Source organism: Neolamprologus multifasciatus, chromosome 19 (assembly GCF_963576455.1).
Source record: "Neolamprologus multifasciatus chromosome 19, fNeoMul1.2, whole genome shotgun sequence".
NCBI lineage: Eukaryota > Metazoa > Chordata > Actinopteri > Cichliformes > Cichlidae > Neolamprologus > Neolamprologus multifasciatus.
Window position 1 is genome coordinate 19,552,448 of NC_140457.1, and position 23,486 is coordinate 19,575,933.

A 23,486-nucleotide genomic window follows, 5' to 3' on the forward strand; every position below is an offset into this window, starting at 1 on the left:
TGGAGGAGAGAGAGACCTCATTTGTTTCTCTGGCAAGTGTGCAGGCTTGGTTCAACATCAGTGGGTTAGGAGGGCCAAAGGCCTTACAAACGTAACAGATGTTTGTTTGCCCTGTGAGTGAATGTGTTTAACACCAAAGTCCCTTAAACATCACAATCAATTTGTTTTTTATACCGTGATTTTAAAATGCTTCTGCAGTATTTTTCTTAGTCCTGCATGCACCAACATGCCAATAATGGAGTGCACTGTATGGAATTTAAGCATATGTTGTACACTATAATAGCAAGACTGGACCAGCTGCTAGAATTCCTGATAATTACCCATAATGCACAGTAATATTAAATTATATATTATAACGGTAAATACATCTACATGAAATAATTAAGAGGAAATGTGCTTAATGTTGCTGCAACTCGAGATTCCTCCTTCATATTTAGGAAGTAGTGCAGCTCCTCACACAGAGACATGTTTAGTGGATTGTGTGTGCAGACCCCGGAGCCCTCAGCTAGAGTGCCAGTCTGTTCCTGTGGAGCAGTCAACCAGACAAACCCAGCCAAGAGAGAGCAAGGCACAGGCACCGGGCCAGGAAATAGCACTGGAAGACACTCCACTACGGCAGAGAATTAATAGTGTTTTTAGGAGATGGGGAGGGTGGAGGAAGAAGGGCAAAAAAAAAAAGCAGAACAAACAAACTACTTTATGACATCTTCAAGAAACTGGTTGTGTATGATTGCAAGAATCAAGGGATTATTAAACCCCATTAGATAATAAAAGCGAGCAAAGGAGGAGAGTTGGCACCGTTCACATCCTGCACAGTGCAGCCCTCAGCTGCCCAAGACTGAAGGTGGCGTGGCACCTGTGCCTTTTTGGCCCTGGCATCGTATGGGCAGGAGGTCAAGGCCAGGGCAACATCTGCATCGCATCAGAGGGCCTGGATGTGTGCCACCAAAGTCTCTCACAGAGGAATTCCACAAAAGCCTTTCTTTGAATATCCACCATAGATGTATAAATCTGAAGATCCCACTGTTTTAACAGCTTTTACTCCAATTCAGCTCATGTGTAAACTAGTTGATCAGGATACAGTGATCCCATCTGTTGCGTGATTTCTAAACATCGCTCATTGTTTGCTTCGAAAATGCTAAGAACGGAGGACATTTAGTCAGACAAGATGTTCTCCGTGAGGCCAAAACACTCATGGATCTAGTCACAATTACTGCCTAATTTTAACAGGGGGGATCCTTAATCCCAGACTGTCTTCCACAGCGAGTCCACCTGAGTCATCTTTTCACTGGTGGGTAAAATAAACCAGAAAAATTGATATGAGCCACAAGCACACTAAAGAGCAAATCATTATGCATCATTAGGTGAAGATTTAGTTTAAACGTGTTTAGCAGGAATTAAGCAAAGCTGTTGTTGACATGGATTGACTGCTGTAATGCTTTATTGTCAGGGCTCCAGGAGGCAGAGAGAGGGACGGCCTAGTTGGGGAAGCAGCAATGCGCCGAAAGCAAGGATTTATGGGATATTGGGAGAACTAGCCGGGTGAGTGGACAAATAAGAAGCTACGGTCGATGATTTGGCAGAGGAGACAAAGGAGGAGATGCATAAAGACAGCAAACAAATAGTGTCAGAGAGGATTCAGCTGTAGAATAAAATTAAAAGCATTGGTTAAAAATTGGATGCTTGAAATGTGCACGTAGAGAGGTTCTATTTGAAACTACTGTACTACAGACAGAATATAATCTCACCTTCAAGAGATTTGGATTTGTGTGGATTAAAACCCCTTAGATTACAAAACAACCATTTTCAATGAGAGCCTCTTTCACTGACACCTGGCTAAACAAAGCTTAATCTAACAGCACGGTTTAAAGATTTAATTGCACAATGGAAAGGTCAAAACGATCGATATTGTAGGTATGTTGATGATCACAGTCCCGGTATAAATTCAAAGCTAACTGCACACATCTTGGTATGGTTTCCTTGCACCGGAGCAGATATTCTGCTATCTGAATACAAAAGCGGTGGACAGGCACGAAAACAGGAAACGGTTTTAACAGAAAGTAAAAATCAAAAAGTAAAGAACGACACGTTCACGGTCAGCTCAACCAGTCTTTCTGCTGTCCTGACACCAGCGTATGTTTGTATGTGTTGGAGTCTTTATGTTTCTGAATGTGTATGCAAGAGCTGCTCAAACTGACGAGTAAGAGAGGACAGTCTTATCCAGCTCTCCAGTGTTGACAGTTTTACTAATCCCCTCCACCTGCTCAAACACCCACCCCAAAAAATACATCCCTCCCCCTTTTCCATGTGCCTGTGCTGGGAGTCCCTGGGGCCAGGCTGCGCCTCTGCCTTCGTCTCCACACCAGTTATCGTCTCTGGCCTGGCTCCGCTCCCCTAACCCCTTCCCGCGCCACACACATTAATCGGCGCAAAAACAAATAGTTTTCAAATGTTTGGAAAAGACCCACTGTTTGCATCAGGGCCTAACAAAATAATTTTTACAAGCTATCCAGTTGTGATTAGGGCTGAGAGAATTGAATTTATGTGGCATTGATAATATTAATATTAGCCTAATTAATTATGTTGTTTGAACTTGCACAGCACCGTGTGTACCCTCTACACAACACTAACCAGCCGGCGCTGGAACTGAGCTTTCAGCCATCTCTATCTCCCCAGCTCTCCCCCAGTCCATGACTACTGCACACAATTCATCAACTCGTAGATATCTAATCCCCTCTGGCTCTGCTCACTTCCTGAAGTCTAAGAAAGAACTTTACTCTGGTGGCAAGAATTCCTATGAATACTTGATGACTTCTATAGACAGACTGTTTCATCTCACTTTGAAAGTCACATTTGAAGAGAACTCAGCAAACTTTCTATTCACAGCTCCCCAATTTATGAAGGATATTCATAGACGGACAGTAATAAAATGCAACAGATTTTTATTGGGTCACTAATTAAGGTAAACAGCAGTACAATGAGAGCGACTTTGTATAAGAGACAGTTTGGGGCATTAGGTACACGACCCTTCGTCTTTCTCAGTGTAGAAGCTCCCTAATAAGCCCTGTGTGAAGAAGTCCCTTCTAGCTTGTTTCCTTAATCATTAGAGGTCCACACTGTAGTGTCTCCTGACCCAGAAACACTGCAGATCAGACTGACAATGTCTTTGGACTGTGTGCCCCACTGGATGAGTAAGTGTTGATCTGTGCAATTACAGTGACACATACTCAGTGACCCATCACACCAATCATCTAAGCCATAAAGAGACCACCCAAACCTACAGAGAGCTTCTCAGACCTGTTTGCAGCTCGGATCACACTTCTCTGAGATGGCCTCTTGACCTGTAATTTGTGGTCAAGGGTCAAAGGTTATAGAGGTGGTCATGTGTCTCTCTTAGCCAGACAGAGCTCAGATCTCATGCTTAGTCAGGCTGTCTCTGTCTGGTTTCCTACAGTTCATTACAAGGGGTAGCTGTCTGCAATGCACAGAGTGACTACAGCCTTGACTTTACGTGTGATTGTTGACAGATTCCCTTTAAAGCAGCTTTCGGGTCCACTTCTGTGCACAGGTGCAGCCACAGAATTTCTATTTTTGGCACAATAAAAAAAAGTGTTTCTTTTTAGATAACCATAGAAATTAGTAATGTCCATTTACTTAGATTTCAGATATGTTTGCCATAAGGATTGGTGATAGATTAGTATTTAAAAACAATTGAAATGAAGTCAATAGACATTTAAATTTCTTCAGCTTGGAGAAATAAACAATGGGAAAAAAAGGTAAAATGCACACATTCAAGGAGCACTGGCCCTCGTCTCCACGACGCACAAAGCAATCCCAGTACAGTCTGTATGCTAGGGCCAGACTGATGCATTCACTGAAGCAGTAATGGGTATCTTCAAGATGCATCATCTCATCAAAGCATAATTTACTGGACGGAGCTCAGGGAGGTGTTGAAACAGTCATTAACTGAAGTGTCTACCGAGTCGAGCTGAACGGTAATCCACTCTGAGCTGGACGAAGGCGTGCAGGAGGTTTCGGTCCAGATTGGTTAGCTGCTCACCCGAACAGACCTGCTTCAGGTTATCAGGGGCAACCACCAGGAGGTTACAAAGGGCATGGAGTGTGTCAAAGAGCTGCAGCACCAGAGGGACCTGAAAGACAGTGAAGCACAAAACTGTTTACATACTTTAGATTAAATAAAAATGTCTAATATTTGCAGACTCTCTGTGAGAATTGCCAGTTTTTCCATATAATATAGTTAATTGTGAATAGATTTATTTTATTTATTTATTTGCTGCATAACATGATACACGGGTCAAGTTTTTTAAACCTCTACATCAGTGTTTTCCGCCCAACCTTAACCCTAGTCCCCATATGTTTTTGTTTGAGGTAAACAAACTGCGAGCAATAGTCTACAAAAATGCCAGATTTAGTAAAAATGACACAAATGACAATAAAATGCATACATGCAAATTTATATTTATAAATGCATATTCTTTTTTTAGTCATAAGAAGGTTAAAAAATCTAATTTTCTGAGAATTTTTAATGGTTCATCCTTTACAGGGTTAAATAATTAATAATTAAAATGAATTGTCTTGTGGACTTTTAACAGCTGTTCTGACAAAATAAGCAAATGTACACGTTAAACACGGAAAATTTACAATGCTGTTGGTCCATGTATGTTTAGACTGAATGTTTAACAAAGGAAAATAAGCAATCAAATAATCAATGATGGAAATAATTCTTATTTGCCACCCTTCTTGTTTGTACTGAAAGATTAACAAAGGATGCCAGAGCCTTTATTTTGGATTGGCCTGACCAGTTTATTTAATAAAACATCCCAGGTAGAGCCTTTGTAGGAAAAGCCATGTTTGCCCTGTGACCAGTGCATTCTGGACCTATGCTCCACCCCCCACCCCACCCCACCCTCACCCTGAAGTCCTTGGCGCATCGTCGGTATTCAGCCACGTCGCAGATGGCCAGCATCCCTCCCATTGAGCTGTAGCTGTATTGCTGTAGATGCTCATGGATGAGCCGGTGGAAACGAATGCCCAACTCCGTCAGCACTGTGTCCACATTTTTCCCATCCATGGACTTCCGCACGTGCTCCACCTGCCGACTGACGTAGGCACATACCTTGGAGCAGGCCTGTCAGGTGGGGGGTACACGCGGAGAAACATGGAAAACACATTCAGTCCGACACACTAGCTGTATTTAGTCGAAGAAAAACTAGGTGTGGATTTGATTTGCAAGTTTCCTTTGCTAATTTGTTTAGTTTTGAATGTGAGCTCTTTATAGCAAGCTGAAGATTTTTCTCTCTTACTGTAGTGTACTGGATCATGACATTGTTTTCATCCTCAGGCCTGAAATCTGTCTTCTTCTGCTCTGTTGCCAAGATGTGCTTCATCTGGCCCACCATGCAGTTTAGTGTTCTGTGTGCAGCAGGGAGAAAGATTAAAAACAAAACACCCATAAATGTCTTTTAAAACTACATGCTATTTCATTACAGACAAAGTATTAGAAACACACAGACCTGTCGATTCCTGTGTCCAGTTTCACTTCCATCTGCTCTATCACCTCTTTTTTCTTGTGCAAACACTCTGCCAACTTTGGAGATGAGCTAAAAACAGATTAGGAAAGGTAAATTCAAAAAATCTTTTTACTACATGAATAAAAAGTTCATCATCTTTAACCCTTAACTGACCTTATCAGAGGCATGAGCTGGTCATTAAACTGTTTGTCAAACAAATGAAAGATAGAGTTTGCCTGCTGAACCACATCCAGGAAGTACAGGTTGGCATTCTTTGCATCAGGTGAGGGAATTGCTGTAGAAGAGAAAGAGAGAAAGCCAGACGATAGGGGGGAAAAAAAGGTGGGTGAAAGCATGAATCAACATGATTCACAAAGAGCAGAAAACCACTAGTGCCTGATGTCTACTTCTTGGCATTAGAGAAATATAATGCATGAAGTAGAAATTCTCAGTAACGCTCTATTTCAGTGTCAGACAGTGAGGAGAAAGTAATCAAACCACAGGGACATCAATGATCCATTTCCTTAATACAGAATGTACCTAACGAATTGAGCACTGGGATGTACCAAATGCATGTTTAGTTCCACTGTAGCTGGCTGAAAATGATAAGCTGCTCCCTTATTATACAGTCCCATAGAAAATGTAAAGAAGTGCCAAAAGCGCAGCCTGCATGGCATCAAGGTAACTCATATGGAACAGACATTAATGGGCACATGTAACCAACCGCAGTAAGTGATGTCAGAGCAGGTGTTTTCCTCTAGGTGTCAAATCAAAAACGGAGGATGTGGCCTGCCAGGTAACATACTTGATGGTTTCAACTAATGTGGAGCAAATAAGTCGCAGGAGAATGATGATGGATCTTCCACATGCGGCTAACAAATTGGGATTTATTTTGCCTTTGATAAAATGATTTGTGTCTGTCACTATGTGTTAGTTCAGTGATAGACTGGTGCCTTGTCCAGTGTGTACCCTGACTCACCGAATGACAGCTGGGTTAGGCTCCCCACCAGCACTGAATTCGATGCGTTTCCAGCTTCCTTTGTTAGTGTTTTGTTACAAATAAATGTAAGACAGAAATATTGTATTCATCTGGTTTTACACACCTAATCTGCTCTGGTTCAACAGTTTGAGAACCACTGGACTAGACCATTATCAAAGTTTCACCAGGATGGCTGCTATTATTTAACAGTCTGCTGGCTGTTTGATTGAAAAGCCTTTCTTACAAGATGGCAAGGAAGACTTGGATCATCCTTGCCAGTGTATTAAAAGTTTTAGTTTTAGGACACAGCTATAGTGAACACTGCAGACAAACATTATGGTTTTAATGAGCTAAGTTGGATTTACCTGAGAGGCCAATCTCTAAGGCGTAATCAATGTGTTCTACACAAAGGTGGTCAACCAGCAGCAGGAAGATTGAGAAGGCATTCTTGGGCAGGTCAGACGGGTCTGAAAGCTGTGTAACATCAAAGAAAAATACGCATTTAAACTTTTTCAAAAAACACAAATGCAGTACAGTTAGCGCACCGCTAGTAAACATAGGGCAGAAAAGCCTCACCCTGTGGCATCTCTCAAAGGCATGGCGTGTCTCCTGCAACAAATTGACAACCAGCTCCGGAGAGAGAAAAGTCTCTCCGTGGGTGTCAATGCTAGGGCCCAGTGGAAGATTGGTGCGTTGTCTGATCCGTTCCTTCAGATCTTGAATACTGTTACAAAAAACAAAACTTAAATTATGTTTTTTTGACCAGTTAATCTTTTCTTTGTGTAAAATCAAATGTGCAAAAGTCTGACCTGCCAGCACCCACTGGCCGTTTCTGGTGATTCTTAGAGTCGTAGTATCGCTGCAGAATCATGGCACCTCGAGTGCGAAGGTATTCTCTCTCCATGTCAATGTAACTTTCCAAGTATGAAGAAAAAATGCTCTTAATCAGCTTGGAGAGGAACGTATGCTTGTCTGAGCCCAGGTTGAACTCTGTGAGCTTTGTGGCTAATCCTGTGGTCCTTCAAAAGGGAAATAATCAGAGTCATAAACAAGAACAATGGTTTCTGGGTACCCATGAAGTGAACTGAATTAAAAGTCAGCAAGTTAATTACCTGGTGTAAAGGTCATAGAGATTCTTGAGGTATTGTTCTACATCTGAGTGTCGAGTTCCATCCAGTTTTTCTTTAACATGCGCCTGCAGACACAAAGCCAGTTAAATATAACCAAAGACAGAGTAATACATCAAACTCTTAATTTCAGTAGAAATACCTGTAATTTGTTCTCAAAGATGTTCTGGATGAGTTTGGCCATGACAGTCTCAGGACTACTGAAGACCTCGCCCACCTGCTTATTGACCCTCTGGCAGAGGACTGCCGTGTCCTCAAACACGTCATTCCTCATGTAGGCACCCTTACAAAGACAGATGACATCAGCAACATGTAAATGTCTGCAGATATTACTTGAAGCAATACTACCAAGTGTAAGAGGAACTTTACACACTCACCTCCTGACACTGCTTGATGTAGACGTCCACACAGTGTGCATAGCCCTTTTAGGAAAAGACACAAGCGTTACATCGCTGTGCAACATTTCAAGGAAGTGCTAAAAATTGAAATCATACGTGATTAATATGAACAGAATGGGATCACAATTATCCTATTAATTTGACCAAAGATTAGGTCAAATGTGGACACTGAACCTATTTTCTAGGTTACCTTGAAATGTAATAGAACTGCTGCAACCTCCCGCATACGTCCAATCTCACCCCTGCGCTGAGCTGCAGTGAACTCCTGGATTAACTGCCGCTCCAGGTCATGGTATTTACCTGGTTAGAAAACCAAACAACCACCAATAAATTATTAGATTTTATATTATATTATTACAAAAGATTACTAGGATTTCTGATTTGACTACTCATAAAATGTGGCCCGATATTCATCTAAGTCACAGACACCCATAAACACAAGCTGATTAAATTAATGATACACAAACAGTTGTACTTCATGTGATTTAAAAATCAACACAGTGCAGGCTGGAAAAAGGAATTAAACTCTTAAATTTAGTTATGCATCTTAATGGCAAAAACCTCCATCAGATGAGGATGGTGTGCATCAGCACACATCAGCATGCCCCCATTTGGAAGCCAAAAAAAGTTTACAGGTCACATCCTACAGCATAAACATAAGTCAACTTTTACGTCCCATTTTCCTCAGTTTTTCCACACTCCACAGTTTCATATAGAGACACCTTTATTGTGAAATGTCATTGTTTCCCCCTAGATGGGAAGACATCCAGGCCCCGAGATAGAAAAGAGTATACTGATGATCTAAGGGTTGAGTGCTAATGTACTTTCCTCTTTGCACAGAATTGTGTGTGTATTTGTGTTTATTATTAAAAAAAACAAACACCAAAAAAACAACTTCTTTCTTTTCAGTCCAGGAAATACTGATCAACAAGTGTTCTGGGATACCTAAATGGACTTCAGTAACCATGCACAAAGTTGTTTTGGGAGGGCAGTGGTTCCATTTGTCCTTCCATCAGCACACTGTCATTTACTGTTTTTCTTAGACTGGAAATAAAGTTACAGAAACAAAATTTTTTGCAAAGTTTTGATATTTCTGCAGGTGTTTTCTGTAAGCCTTGTTTGTTTGTTTTTTCCATTCTTTATGTACACACAATTTTGCTCCTGGTCTGAACTCTGTAGTACATTCACTACTCGTGACAGCAGCATCAGGCCTGGACAGATGACCACCCAGGTCTTCAGAAATACTTTTAAAGGCTTTTTAATGTTCGGACCCATGAAAGTTGTTGAGACTGAGGGATGGTTAAAACAAACAGTGTTTGTTTAACTTTAATCACGTTTTCTTCATTGGAGCAGTGACTCGAATTCAAACAAACCGAACAGTTTTTTTCAGCCTGCACTGTGACTGACTGCTTCAAGTGTTCAATAAAGGTGCCTTGGTTTTTGTAACTGTATCTCAGATGAAGATCAGATCATATTTTATTAATAATTAATGAAGAAAACTTGGTCATTCCAAGTAGTTTACAATAGAAACACTAAATGTGGGTGACTGTCAAAAACTTACTTGCAATTTTTGCTTTGACATCTGCAAACCTGGCAGAGAAAAACAGTAAATCAATATCAATGACATGTTTGTGAAGGTTCTCAGTCATCCAGGTCATCGTAGTCAAAGGAGCTTTCAAAGAAAAGCGTCTGGACTTCTTTAAGTTACTTGAAGACGTTTCACCTCTCATCCGAGAGGCTTCTTCAGTTCTAAGGTCAAATGGTGGAGAGTCCCAGATATAAACCTGGTGGGAGTGTCCCCCCACAGAGGGACAAAAGGACCCCCTGATGATCCTCTAATCGCCTGAGCCAAGGTGTGGAACTGGGTGTGGGTCCCAATCAGCCAGAGTTTTGGGTGAGTTCATTGTGAAACCTGGCCCCACCTTATCATGCAACTTCCTGAGGTCAGATGGCCCAGGGTGTGAGTGGGCGTTAAGGCGTCTGGGAAGGGATCTCAAAACTGGATTATAGATGGCAGAGAGTTGGTGTCGTAAACCACCGCCTCTGTTCAAAGATGGTCGCTCACAGTGGACATACAGTGGGGCAAAAAAGTATTTAGTCAGCCACCGATTGTGCAAGTTCCCCCACTTAAAATGATGACAGAGGTCAGTAATTTGCACCAGAGGTACACTTCAACTGTGAGAGACAGAATGTGAAAAAAAAATCCATGAATTCACATGGTAGGATTTGTAAAGAATTTATTCGTAAATCAGGGTGGAAAATAAGTATTTGGTCACCTCAAACAAGGAAAATCCCTGGCTCTCACAGACCTGTAACGTCTTATGTAAGAAGCTTTTCTGTCCCCCACTCGTTACCTTTATGAATGGCACCTGTTTGACCTCATCATCTGTATAAAAGACACCTGTCCACAGCCTCAACCAGTCAGACTCCAAACTCCGCCATGGCCAAGACCAAAGAGCTTTCGAAGGACACCAGGAAAAGAATTGTAGACCTGCACCAGACTGGGAAGAGTGAATCTACAATAGGCAAGCAGCTTGGTGTGAAAAAATCAACTGTGGGAGCAATCATCAGAAAATGGAAGACATACAAGACCACTGATAATCTCCCTCGATCTGAGGCTCCACGCAAGATCTCATCCCGTGGGGTCAAAATGATCATGAGAACGGTGAGCAAAGATCCCAGAACCACACGGGGGGACCTGGTGAATGACCTGCAGAGAGCTGGGACCAAAGTAACAAAGGTCACCATCAGTAACACACTACAACGGCAGGGAATCAAATCCCGCAGTGCCAGACGTGTTCCGCTGCTGAAGCCAGTGCATGTCCAGGCCCGTCTGAAGTTTGCCAGAGAGCACATGGATGATACAGCAGAGGATTGGGAGAATGTCATGTGGTCAGATGAAACCAAAGTAGAACTTTTTGGTATAAACTCAACTCGTCGTGTTTGGAGGAAGAAGAATACTGAGTTGCATCCCAAGAACACCATACCTACTGTGAAGCATGGGGGTGGAAACATCATGCTATGGGGCTGTTTTTCTGCCAAGGGGACAGGACGACTGATCCGTGTTAAGGACAGAATGAATGGGGCCAAGTATCGTGAGATTTTGAGCCAAAACCTCCTTCCATCAGTGAGAACTTTGAAGATGAAACGAGGCTGGGTCTTCCAACATGACAATGATCCAAAACACACCGCCCGGGCAACAAAGGAGTGGCTCCGTAAGAAGCATTTGAAAGTCCTGGAGTGGCCTAGCCAGTCTCCAGACCTCAACCCCATAGAAAATCTGTGGTGGGAGTTGAAAGTCCGTGTTGCTCGGCGACAGCCCCAAAACATCACTGCTCTTGAGAAGATCTGCATGGAGGAATGGGCCAAAATACCAGCTACTGTGTGTGCAAACCTGGTAAAGACCTATAGTAAACGTTTGACCTCTGTTATTGCCAACAAAGGTTATGTTACAAAGTATTGAGTTGTATTTTTGTTATTGACCAAATACTTATTTTCCACCCTGATTTACGAATAAATTCTTTACAAATCCTACCATGTGAATTCATGGATTTTTTTTTTTTCACATTCTGTCTCTCACAGTTGAAGTGTACCTCTGGTGCAAATTACTGACCTCTGTCATCATTTTAAGTGGGGGAACTTGCACAATCGGTGGCTGACTAAATACTTTTTTGCCCCACTGTAGATGGCTTCTTTCACTCCTCTTTCAAACCATCTGTCCTCTCTGTCCAAAATGTGAACACTGGGGTCCTCGAAAGAGTGTCCGTTTATCCTTAAGATGCAGATGGACAGCTGAATCTTGTCCTGTGGAGGTGGCTCTTCTGTGTTGTGCCATGCGCTTGTGAAGTGGCTGTTTGGTCAGTGTTTGTCTGAGTGTGTTGCTGGGTCTGAAGTACACCGGGATGTCATGACATCCCGGTGTACTTCAGACCCAGCAACAGGTTTATATCTGGGACTCTCCACCATTTGACCTTAGAACTGAAGAAGCCTTTCGGATGAGAGGTGAAACGTCTTCAAGTAACTTAAAGAAGTCCAGACGCTTTTCTTTGCAAGCTCCTTTGAATATCAATGATATTTTAATCAATATACTAGTAAAATAAAAAAGTAGACGGTTATATTTTTAGAAATCATATGACGCTGTAAAGATTTAGTGTTGCGATTACACTGAGAGGAACAAAAGTAATACTCTGTGTTCCTCTTGTATGTCACTGCTTTTGTCTAAAGCTGCCTTCAGGATGCCTGACTCACCTGTCGAATGGCAGCTCCTGGGCAATGAGATGCAGCTTCTGAATGATATCAGCAGCTTCCTTAATCTGAGGAACAGAGAAAAAGTGAGAGTGGGTATGTATGTGTGTGTATGAGAGAGAGATATCAGGTGATGGAAAAAGAGTGAGAGCACAGCGGGACCATGTGAGGTGGACATCCAGAGAAAAAGTGGGCAGGCCGCCGGCAGTGTTTCCCCTTGGGGGATCATCATCTTAAAGCAGCCCTCCTACACCTTCCCGTGTTGAACAGGGAGCTGATAACAGACAGGCTGCGCTCACCTGGGCATCGGCAGCAGCAGCAGCGGAAGTCCTGACTTAGCAGCACATCCAACTCTTTATTGGCATGCCTTTTCTGAATAGGCTGTAATCCCACAGGAGTCTAAATCGCCTTCAATAATCTGTCCGTCCAGGGATATCTGTCTAAAAAAAGGGGGCCCTGTCGAGAGCCGCCCCACACCCCCCTACACACCCCCACCCCTCCTGACATACACGCTGGCTGAAAAAAAAAGCCCCAGACCTACGAAAGGCCCGCCGTCCGCAACTCCTCTGTTCCCGCAGATGCCTGCCTCAGCTAACATCATTACTCTGCTCCCGTGAGGAGGATCCAGCCTTTCTGCTCGGCGAAGGTTTTCTAAGTATCTGTCCCCCAGCTAAGATTAGCTAAATCCCATGTAAGTAATGTAGCCGTCTCCCTGCAGTCAGGGTTTAGCAGCACTTGTCTCCACGCTGGCGGCCCAGCCCTCCCTTTCAGAAGGATTAGCAAAGCCATCCCCCTTCAGCTATTCACTTGCAGCTTTCCTCTTTTCCCCCTCATATGGAGGTATGCTCAGGAAAAAGGAATCTGGACAGATATTTCTGCATGCCTTTCCAGAAAACCAGCTCCATCTCCAGCTTTCGTCTCTGGTATTGACCCCCAGACACACTTCTCAGCATCCGCTAATGACATTCCTACTAACAAGAATAAATCTAAAGCATCTCAGTCGCTCTGCTGTCACTACAAAACTGCAAAATCAAACTTTTGGCCACTTGTCTAACATCGAAAAGGCCTCTGTGTACACTGAAACTGGGTAAAAGTGTGCATATCTTTTCCCAGGATGTATGTCACCAGTGCCCTTGCGTGCACCACCTTGCTACAAGCTCTCTTCTGCTGTAACGTGACACAAAGCCGAGGGCCATCCAAATTCTCTCTCCCAGACAACCTACTGTAAATGCAATTAGTTTTGACATGAGCATGTTGACATCCATGCTAGTCAATCAGCCAGCTATTGTCAGACAGCAAATGACAGTTTATTAATCCAAATTAGTCGAGGGATCCAACTAAAGGGATAAACTTAACAAATTAATATGGATGGTTTACCTCGTAATCCTGTTCATTCTCACCTCCAGCAGTATCACAGCAGGGGCCCCCCAACAATGGTCACGCATACACACCTCCACTGATGTGAAGGGAAAGAACATGTGCAGCATACTTACCTTGTCTGGGTTGTTAAATACATCGCTGCGTAGGTCTCCATCCAAGAACTCGTTGAAGTAGGTCATCAGACGCTGAGCTTCCACAGCTCTCTGGCGAGGCGTGTTCACCCCCTCCAACTGGTCCCCCAGGTGACAAACCTTAGTGGCCACATAGCTGATGTGCTCGTCGAGCTCTTGGAAATGCTGAAAGGCCACCTGATATCATGCAAAACAAAGAGGATGTGAAATAAAAACACACAGAAAAAAGTTTTTGGAATGACAGATAATATAATCTTTGACAGCTCAAGGGCTTTGCAGTGGGTGTGATTGGCTCCTTTCACCACACAACACACCTGGTTGCTTCTCTGCAAGTCTTGAACTTTGTGGGCAAATTCCTTGGCCTCACGATGACACTGATGCTCAAGCTTCTCCACCTTCCGCTGGATCTTCTCATCCAATTGCTTCAACTCCTCAATGTGGTTCTGAAACTCCTCCAACAGCCTTTAATGGGGGAAAGAATGCATGTAAGTTTCCACTTGGTAGTTCTTCAAAAAAAAAAAAAAAAAAAACAGGTGAAAGATGCAGAAAATGCCCTTAGTTTAGAATAGTAATTTGGTACCGCAAGGTTAAATCTGTCCCACTGACCTCACAGTTACAGTTAATAGTTAAAGAATAGTGCCAGATGCTTAATTCCTGGGTCCCCAGGCTTAAGAAGCTCTGAAAACTAGCAGCTTCGTCAGCTGCATTTTAAGTGCCACCAGGACTGCAGAGCAAATGTTCTAAGTCAGCACCACATTTCACAGAGTAGGAAACATCCCAAAATGATGAGTGTATAATCTTCTGACTAATTCCCTCAGCACTGGCTAGAGCTTAAAGACATCTCCCATCCTTTCCCAACAGACACTCATTCCCTGGCTGGTGACTCACAGTATGGTGGCCTCCACAGATATGTTGTCTCTGACTTGTAGCTAAGAGTATCCGAGGAGGTGGCGGCAACAGTTTGTGTAGTGAGAAGATAAGCAGGATGCATCTGTGGTACAGTTAAACTGTTGTGGCATTTTTGCTTACGAGATGCAGGCCTGTCCCCAAATATAAACATCACAACAAATATGGGGAAAAAAGATGCAAAAGACTTTAATATTTATTTCTTGTTTTTCTCCAACCTGAAACTTTAAATGAGTGGAGAGGAGATCCAGGTGAGCTTTGTGAAGCAAGGAAGGACAGCTTCTTTAGAAAGTCAGTCTGTTGACTGTTATAAAATAATACAATGACTAAAATCTAAAATATAATGAATTATTTCCAAGTATTTTAACAGGAAGCTTACCCTAAATTATTATTAAAATATGTTTACTGAGAGAGAAGAAGATGGTTTATGTGTATTTAATGGCTACAGAGAGAAAACGGTCTTGATTACAGAGTCTAATTAATTTAATTAACTGCTCAAAAAATGAGTGGCACCATGGCTAGAAAGACAGTATGCATGGTTAATGGAAAATATTTATACAGCCAGGTGAGTCGAAAGGCTATACTTTCCATTTGTAAAAGTTGAAATATTAATTCATGAATAAGGCATCCTTTTGAGAACATATTTATTATTATAATAACTAAAAATAATCAATTAAACTTTACTTCCTTTTTAATAAAGATAATGGATGGAAGGAGATCTTATACGCTATATAATCTAAAACTTTGAGCTAAAATGTGGTACATGTAATTCTTATAAACTACGACCTTATATTAAGGATAAGAGAGATGCTACTGCATATGTAAATGACAAGTATCTATAGTACCTTTTGGGGTCAAACGCCTCGGCTCCTCCTTTGGAGCCTCCCCCAGGAGTCCTCCATGCCAGCCTTTCAATGTACTCATCTGCATCAAAGGGCTCCTAAAGGGGGGGGGGGGGGGAAGCAATGGGAGAAGAGTCACTTGGCTCAAAATACGACAGTCTACAAAAGGATGGTAAAAGATTACAAGATCGGGTAAATTGTAAAAGGTTACCTGTGCTGATTTTATTGCACACAACAAGCCAACAACATTGCTATTTCCTCGAATAAGCGAACTCATACAATTAGACAATACGTGTCCTCTTTTCTCTCACTTTAACAACAAGAAACCAACGTTTCTCCTCAATGCTTGAGTTATTATTAATTCTTAATTACGCACTCAATTGATAAATACGGTCGGCACTGTTAGGGTACCGTTAATTGTAGTTAGCCCCTTAGCTAGCCTGAAAGCTAACACAGCTACCCGTTGTCATTTTACCTCGAACAGATGAGCTGTCGTCGCCATGTTAAAGAGTCAGCTGGCGGCGCGGTGAAATAAAACCTAGGAGATGGAACTCAAAGCCGGCAATAAAGCCGACTTCTGCATTGATTTGGTGGTTTCGTACAGTTTTGCCCTTTGTTGACAGCTAGCTGGTTGGCGATCCAGCTTCCTGTATGGGAGAGAAGGGTGGGGACAGCCACTTGGAAGTGCGCAAGCGCATTTGTCAGCTGATTGGACGTAGTTGTCACATGAAACAACAAAAGCAGGAAGTAAGTAGCAAGCATCAGCGATGTTCATACAGCGAGGTAAAAAATGAATTTAACACATGAACAGGGAGATTTAAATATTAGATTTTGACGCTTTTGTTTTCCCCCATAAAGTCGGGAGTTTGCTGTAGCCGGAGAAATGACTGTACGTGGTTTGTGGATTATTTCTCACGAGAATGGAGGAAATCCGTCAATACGCTTTTCTAGGTTTGTGACTTCTAATTATTGTCACATATATGCTAACATAACATATTTTTTTCGGATTACTTGTAGATCGCTGTGTTTTGTCATGTCTTGTGTCTCCTTCATCAGGAGGTTTTCCACCGTGGAGCACCGTGCAAAGAGCCTGGCAGGTTCCTCATATGTAGCAGTCCCAGAGGAGAGTACTTTCCTGCAGCTCCTGCTCACTGAACTGGGGCTTTCAGACTCAGGCAAGAATTATGTAGCCCTCAGAGATGACTGTCTTTACCGTCCACGGTCACCAGCCCTGGAGCTGCATGTGGATGGACCTGGAAAAGGAATACTTTGGCCTGTGTTGACTGTCTCGCAAGGGCCTCTCATTCTGGCGTGTCTGCCTTTAGTGGATGTCCCTCCTGATCCGCGGCCACCTCTGGCCAGTCTGCTGTCAGTCTCACAGGGTCTCACACTTCTGGCCGGCCTACAGACTTTTCTCCTTGGCTCAGGGAGTAAGCCTGATAGTGAAGGACTTGGCTCTCGTCTGGCAATGTTGCCCTCAGTCCTCCTGCAGGTTTGTCCACTTGGCACACCCCTTGATGTCCCTCTACCTGGGACACCTGCTACACCCACAGCGCCCACTTCTGTTGGAACTCAGAAACAGCCAGCCTGGAAGACAGGACTACACCGAGGTCGAGCTGTGGTTAACGTTGGACTGATAGAAACAGTGCGGTCCATGCAGTATGGTAATCGAAGCAGACAGGACCTCTGGGATGTTTATGGCACTGTGACATGCAAAGTAAGTCCGCAATGTAAATAAAAGTGATTAATGTTATAACTTCTGGAAATGATTTATTTAGGATTATTCTACATTCCTACCCTTCTTTCAACAGTGTGAAGTGGAGGGGGTGCTCCCAAATGTGACAGTGACTCTATCACTGCCACCAAATGGTTCTCCACTGCAGGACATCCTGGTCCATCCCTGTGTCACATCTCTGGATTCGAGTATCCTGACTGCCAGCAGTGTGGATAATTATGATGGCTCAGCTTTCTCCGGGCCATACAAGTTTCCCTTTTCCCCTCCTCTAGAGCCCTTCAGACTATGCAGCTATACTTCGGAGGTATGCATACAAATTCCTTGCAGATATGTTTTCATTTTGTAAATGATTTCTGCTAAAATCTTAATTTCTCACCAGGTTCCTGTTCCACCCATACTTGGTTCATACCAACTAAAGGAAGAGGAGAACCAGCTTTGCGTGTCAGTAACCCTCAAACTTCATGAGAGTATAAAGAACAGTTTTGAGTTCTGTAATGCTCACCTGCCATTCTTTAACAGGTAAACTACACAAAGTTCAAAATCACTATTTCCTCGTGCTTTATGCTTTCTTTACAAGCATAATATGATCCAGTCATAAATATAATTGCTGAGAGCCCTTTTAGGAGTTTAGAAATTGTTGAAAAATCAAATGCACATATGTGTGCAGGAAAAAAAAATTAATTGAAAACTCTTAAATGTTTTTAAATCTAATTTAGCAACACTTCAACAGCAAGTCTCAGGCTTGAAATTATTGTGCCTGCCAAGTTTTTGTGGAACTCTAATGTCTTTGATCCGATTTAATTGATTGTCTGCATACTGTCTCTGTGTGCACTGTGCAGGGATCAAATGGGTGTTGTAGATATGAAGGTAAGCTCTGGACAGTTGGATGTTTCAAAAGAGAAAAACCTGCTTGTCTGGGTCCTGGGTAAGCGTTATGCTTCAGACTCTCCCTATAAGAAACAAAATCACTTTCACTGCATCTGCATACTTTAAAAAAATGGATGGACTCTTTTATTCTCAATGACATGTAGGGCAAAAGTTCCCAAAGTCTCGTGAGGTTACGATGGAGGGTAAGATCAACTTTTCTGGACCAACACCAGGACCTTCTGACCCACTCTGCACAAAACTTACTGCTTATGTCAAAGTAAGTTATTATGTTTTATAATTACCAGTAGCCAAGGATCGTCACCCATACTTACTACTTTATGGTCTTCATGTACTACTCACATTAATGTAAGAGGAGATAAAAAGATTTATTATTCATCATCAGTGGCTTTTTTCTTCACAGTTGCATTTCAAAGTGCCTGACATGACGTTGTCTGGGTGTTATGTTGACCAGCATTCGGTGCAGGTTTATTCTTCTGCCAAGCCAAGGATTGTAACATGTAAGCTTACAGTAAAAAAAAAAAATTTGTTGCCTGTCTCTTGCGTGACCCTAACAACTGTGTCTGTCCTGCCCTCAGACCGAGAACTTCAGTCCAAAGAGTACTACATATGGAATTCAACAAGTACAGCTCCGGTATCTTCTGGACAGATAATGATGTAGGATAGATTCACAAAGAGGGGCTTTGTGGACACTGCACTGTGTATTAATGAGACTGAAAATACTGTAACACACACACAGTGATGTACGACCCTGGGACCCAGGACCCAGCGTCCCCGGGTACAGCTGAAAGTAAAGAATTTTGACCCAGTTAAATTATTATTATGGTGCCCTGTTTTACAGGAGAGTTATTATCTATTATCTACTCACATGTGCAAAGGCACTTCACAATATGCAAAAATCAACTGGATTACTGCTTTTAAAGAACTACCTGCACCTGCAGTTCAACTTCTTTTATCCCCCAGTCTGCCTCAGATATATCCCATTGCAGACACAAGGGCCACCCCTTGCTCTGACAGTCGCACTTCAGTGACTCTCCATCAGCCGGATAATTAGCAGCTGGGGCCTTGTCATCAGCTGTTGTAGGCCTGGAGTAGAGGGGCGGCTGGACTGTGAAAGGGAAGCCTGATTCGGCCAGTGTCTTGGCGACAAAACCTTCTCTTTTGAGCTGGCAGGAGTCCACACCCATACCAATCACTGGCCCCCACCTCTTTTGACCTCAGCTTTGCCCTGTCAACTAGTAGCTAGCTGAAACACACAAACTCTCCAGCCTGACTGTGATTGAGCGCTGACCCTCGGGCCCTTCGAGACTTGAAAGCTGTCGGTCTCATTCTGTGAGCAGGACCTGCCTAATTGGTGAAAAAGTCACAAGGATGGTAACTGTTGTGTTGCCTCTCGAGGTTGCAGAGGAGGTGTTTTAACTAATTTATTGTGCAGCCTGCTGTAAATGATTTTGATCTTTTATTGATGTAACACAATCATCAGAGTAGCCCTCTATTTATGCTTCGATGCATAGATAAAACGGCTCAAATCGGCGTTTGGTTCCAAATGCTTCCCTCAGTTTATCAGCACATTACCTGAACTATGCATGTAACATTTCTACTACACAAGCTCCACCTCTGTGCATTAAGTTGAATGAATAACTTGCTGATGAAGGGTTAAACCAGAGGAGATTGTGTCCCAACTATTCCACAGCAGCCAGACTCCTCTGAGTGGCCTCATTGTCTGCCATTGGCCTCTTGTGCCCCTTGCTGGTCCAAATGCTACATTCTCACGTGGATTTCCACTCAGAAGGCTGACCATGACCAATCCTCTGTCAATTGGAACCAATTGCTCACACGGCATCCTTCACCTTCTTTTTATGTAGCAGTATGGAGTGGCAGACACCGAGACCTCTCGGCTCTCCCCCTCCACGATGATTTGGCTTTAAGGCCCAGTGTGTGTGGTTAGCGAACTGGAAAAGGAGAAGGGTTTTTTTTTTTTTTGAAGAGTTGGGCCACTCTAAATCTCCTCAGTGTCGCAATATGTGGTCAGTCTGGCTCCTCAAGTCTGCAGTTAGTGGCCTCTCACTGGCAGACTTTGCTTTGTTGATTGAATAGCTTGCTAAGTAGATGGACTCATTTAATGTGTTGCTCTGCTCCAGTGCCTTCTGTCCATACCTCTGGGCATTCAGCTGAATTGTTCATTTATTTAAAATGTTTTTACTCTTGCATACATGCATACAAGAAACAGATTTACACTTTTGTCCTGTAATAATCAAAATAAAGATCATGTGGGCCAAACGCAGCATTTTGGATTGTTACAAATCATTTAAAACATCACGAAGTTTGGATACTAAAATGTTTTTGCACACCCACAAAAGAATTTGCAATTAAATGCCAAAAAATGCTCTCCACTTCTCTGTGGATGTTTGAATTACTGTGTGTCCCTCAGCCCAATAATGACACCCAGTGGCAGATTACAATAAAAGTCACATTAGCATGTATTTATGTCTTTAATACATTTAATAAACTGAATTTCTTCTGTTTAAATAGTTCTACCCAACCACTGCAAGATTATCACTGCTGATTAAATTCCTCCTGCTGTGTAGTGTTCATTTAACACGCTGTGCCTGAGGACCAAGCAATTGAAAGCTTCTGTTGTTCCAGGTGTTTGGTAGGAGTCCAGTTCCTCTCAGCCAGTCTAAGTCTGCTTAGAGTCGGCCTCAGGGAGGCCACTTCATAAATAATGGTAGAATTACTAGCTTCCTGTTTTCAGTCTGAGCGTGCATTTGCTTTTAAATAACAGAATATATTTGCAGACTGAAAGGTTGTTGTTGTTTTTTTCTTTTGCGCTAACTTTTATCCCAAATGTCTAATAATGGACCTGAAACCTTTAAAAAAAGTCGATTCAAATCTCTTTTAGCTAAATAGTTCGTTTTTGGATGTTTGTTGTCAATATTGCAGGGAGGCTAAAGTCAATGTTCCTGCATAAACAGCAGTTTTTCTCACGTCATCGCATTTCTTTCACCAATAGAGGGCGCCATAAACTCAGTCATAAAAGCCAGAACATGCAGTAGCTTCCAAACATCAAAAAGTTTCATCATATTGTTAATAAAAGTTGTTTCCAGAACATGCACGGCAACTTTGTTATCATTTCTGAAAACTGAAATTTGGTATGATAGCTTAAAGATCCTGCTTCTACTTCTTATCCTGCCTATCTGACCGTTTCATCCTGTGACCTCTGTGCACTTTACTTCAGTTTTCTGCATCAGTTTCTCTTCAGTTGTCCACAGTTTTCTATTTTGTTTTGCTGTTTTCCAAAACATCTGCCATCTCCAGTTTGTGGTGTGTTTTTTTTCCTTTAGTTTGTGCTACATCATGAACTCTGTCTTCTTTGACTGTATAATCTAGCTTGCGTTGTAGCTGTTTTTCTGGACAGGTTACACTTCAAAACCAAAGGAAGGGAAATATATTGGCTCCAGAAGGCAGCCGGGGTTCCCATTTCTTGTGGTCTCATTCCAAAAGATGTTTCTCTCAGTGGGTTCTCACGAGTTTCAGCTTCTGGATGCCTTCTGCATTTGGATCTCCATCGAGAAGGACAAATAAAAGAAGGCAAGTTAGGTTGGAATACACCACATTCAAACAGAGTATGTATTAGATCAACAATTTCCAAGCCTACCGTTAAATGTGTAGACTGTATCTTATGTCTTCTCTGCTGCCTGACATTTTAGAGGTGAGCTTGAGAGGCAGCTCTCTGAACCTCCAGAAACCTGCCCTAGAAAGGGTTAAATAAACTGGATATTGAAATCAACTAAGTTCATTTACTCCAGCACTGTAGTGAATTATAATTATGAGTTATTTGTACTTTACTGAAATATTTCTAGTTTGTTTTGCTGCATACTTCTGCTTCACTGCCAGGAAAATTCCTTTAATGTCTCTACTACTTATGTGCTATTAAATGCTCAGTATTTTCATATTGTCGTAAAGATATTTATAATTAAAGGAACTGACCCATCAGTTTTCGTTGGAATTGGTGTTTTGTAGGTGATGGAAGAGTGGATGCTGGGTTTAAAGCATAGACTCCACAATTGTGGAGTAGACTCCACAGGAGTCTATGCTTTTATTTGTTTCTGCAAGTTTGCATCTCCTGGTGGGAGCTTTTCTGTTCTCTGTAGCCTGAAAATAGATCCCGTTGAGGGCCAGTCATGGCTGTAGACCACCCCACTTTCCACTCTACTGGCACTTTAATCAGATCCACTGGGAGACAAGAGGAAGGGCTCAGACTCACAGCTGCCTCTCTCTCCCTCCTTTCCCATCCACCCCATTTTTTCTACCTTCTCCCACTCGCTCTTAAGCACCGTTACAGACTGTAAAAAATGTATGATTTAAATTATTGATGCTAAAGATGCACTTCACCTCTTCCATACTTTGTCAAGATGCTTTACCTGAATTACTTTGCTCGTGCCTTCTTGGCAGGTTGTAAAAAAACGGTGGATATCCCCATCTGTGAGGTCCCTGTCCTATAAAAAAAACATCAAAATTCCTTATTGGAATCGTTTGACATAGCAGGAAGGTGACAGTGGGTTAGCAGTGACATTTTTATTTATTTATTTTTATTTATTTTTTTATTACTTTGGCAATTTGATTGGCAGTGCTTGTGTGGCCAATTTTAAGGGCCAGCAGTTGCAGTGCCTGAGGAGAGATAATGACGGGATGTCTGGGTAATAATCACAACCAGTCAGAAACAATAATGAATGATGTCTCCCAGAGTCCCAGCGCAGATGTGAAATGTTTTAAAAATGAACCAGGCAGCACGACTAGTCTGTTTTAGTTAAATATATTAGGTAGCTAAATTTGCCAAGCTAACCCAAGGTCTTCTGGGTGGAGGAGAATGAATGATGCTTAAATTGTCACTTTATTTTGATGGAAAGGTCCTGTAAAGCGTGGGTCTTACAGCACACACAAACACAAAATCAGTAACACATAGTGATGAGTAACAAAACAAATAAATCATAAATGGGAATGAAATTTGGCGCAGACTGACCTGAAAGCAAAGAAAGAGTTATTTCCTGCTTTAGTGGAGGAACGGTTGTGCTTTTCTCTCCCACAGATCCTGGTGGCAGCTCCACAGCGTGTGGCAGAGCAGGGACTGTCCATTGTGGTTTTGGCTTCTGAGTCTTTTCTTGCAAAATATTACATGGGGCCACTTTATGCAATCCTGGTCTGGAGTGTGTAGAGCCCATTGTCCTGCTGCCGGTCCAAGAAGTTGACACTTGCAAAATACTTCTCGGTCCAAGCTATATATGTAAAGTTTAATAGTTACAATATATGTCTTAAAGTTGGGTGTT

General features: G+C 42.4%; 2 protein-coding genes and 1 long non-coding RNA gene across 5 annotated transcripts in view; 1 reads left to right on the forward strand and 2 right to left on the reverse strand.

Moving 5' to 3' along the window:
- The window catches only part of LOC146496463 (uncharacterized), a 133,879-nt gene that overhangs the window by 35,098 nt on the left and 75,295 nt on the right, over positions 1 to 23,486 (reverse strand). The gene's annotated exons all lie outside the window — the stretch shown is intronic.
- exoc5 (exocyst complex component 5) lies at positions 2,926 to 16,155 on the reverse strand. The gene is made up of 18 exons (XM_085143627.1): positions 16,015 to 16,155; positions 15,543 to 15,637; positions 14,106 to 14,253; positions 13,774 to 13,968; positions 12,284 to 12,348; positions 9,597 to 9,625; positions 8,226 to 8,335; positions 8,015 to 8,059; positions 7,780 to 7,920; positions 7,623 to 7,705; positions 7,320 to 7,529; positions 7,087 to 7,234; positions 6,876 to 6,984; positions 5,706 to 5,826; positions 5,535 to 5,621; positions 5,325 to 5,433; positions 4,934 to 5,149; positions 2,926 to 4,151 (listed from the first exon to the last, which is right to left on the reverse strand). Exons 1-18 carry the CDS (start codon positions 16,039 to 16,041, stop codon positions 3,963 to 3,965), a joined length of 2,127 nt encoding a protein of 708 aa, XP_084999753.1. The 5' UTR covers positions 16,042 to 16,155; the 3' UTR covers positions 2,926 to 3,962.
- Positions 16,180 to 20,439, forward strand: ap5m1 (adaptor related protein complex 5 subunit mu 1). Of its 3 annotated transcripts, none has more exons than XM_085143630.1 (9): positions 16,180 to 16,286; positions 16,398 to 16,490; positions 16,596 to 17,256; positions 17,351 to 17,578; positions 17,654 to 17,793; positions 18,114 to 18,199; positions 18,306 to 18,418; positions 18,563 to 18,659; positions 18,738 to 20,439. In XM_085143630.1, the coding sequence occupies exons 2-9, from the start codon at positions 16,423 to 16,425 to the stop codon at positions 18,818 to 18,820; spliced, it is 1,476 nt and encodes a 491-aa protein (XP_084999756.1). In that variant the 5' UTR covers positions 16,180 to 16,286; positions 16,398 to 16,422; the 3' UTR covers positions 18,821 to 20,439. The 3 variants fall into 3 exon arrangements, with proteins under 3 accessions (XP_084999756.1, XP_084999755.1, XP_084999754.1); XM_085143629.1 differs by having other exon boundaries at positions 16,227 to 16,322; XM_085143628.1 differs by having other exon boundaries at positions 16,286 to 16,490.

Excerpts from the sequence above, each read along its gene's own strand:
- exoc5 (XM_085143627.1), bottom strand. The coding sequence starts at position 16,041 with ATGGCGACGACAGCTCATCTGTTCGAG. Across the intron at positions 5,622-5,705 it reads CAGCTCATGCCTCTGATAAG|CTCATCTCCAAAGTTGGCAG; the intron begins GTCAGTTAAGGG and ends ATCTGTTTTTAG. Across the intron at positions 5,434-5,534 it reads CTGGACACAGGAATCGACAG|AACACTAAACTGCATGGTGG; the intron begins GTCTGTGTGTTT and ends TGCTGCACACAG.
- ap5m1 (XM_085143630.1), top strand. The coding sequence starts at position 16,423 with ATGACTGTACGTGGTTTGTGGATTATTTCTCACGAGAATGGAGGAAAT. Across the intron at positions 18,419-18,562 it reads AACTTACTGCTTATGTCAAA|TTGCATTTCAAAGTGCCTGA; the intron begins GTAAGTTATTAT and ends TTTTCTTCACAG. Across the intron at positions 18,660-18,737 it reads CAAGCCAAGGATTGTAACAT|ACCGAGAACTTCAGTCCAAA; the intron begins GTAAGCTTACAG and ends TCCTGCCCTCAG.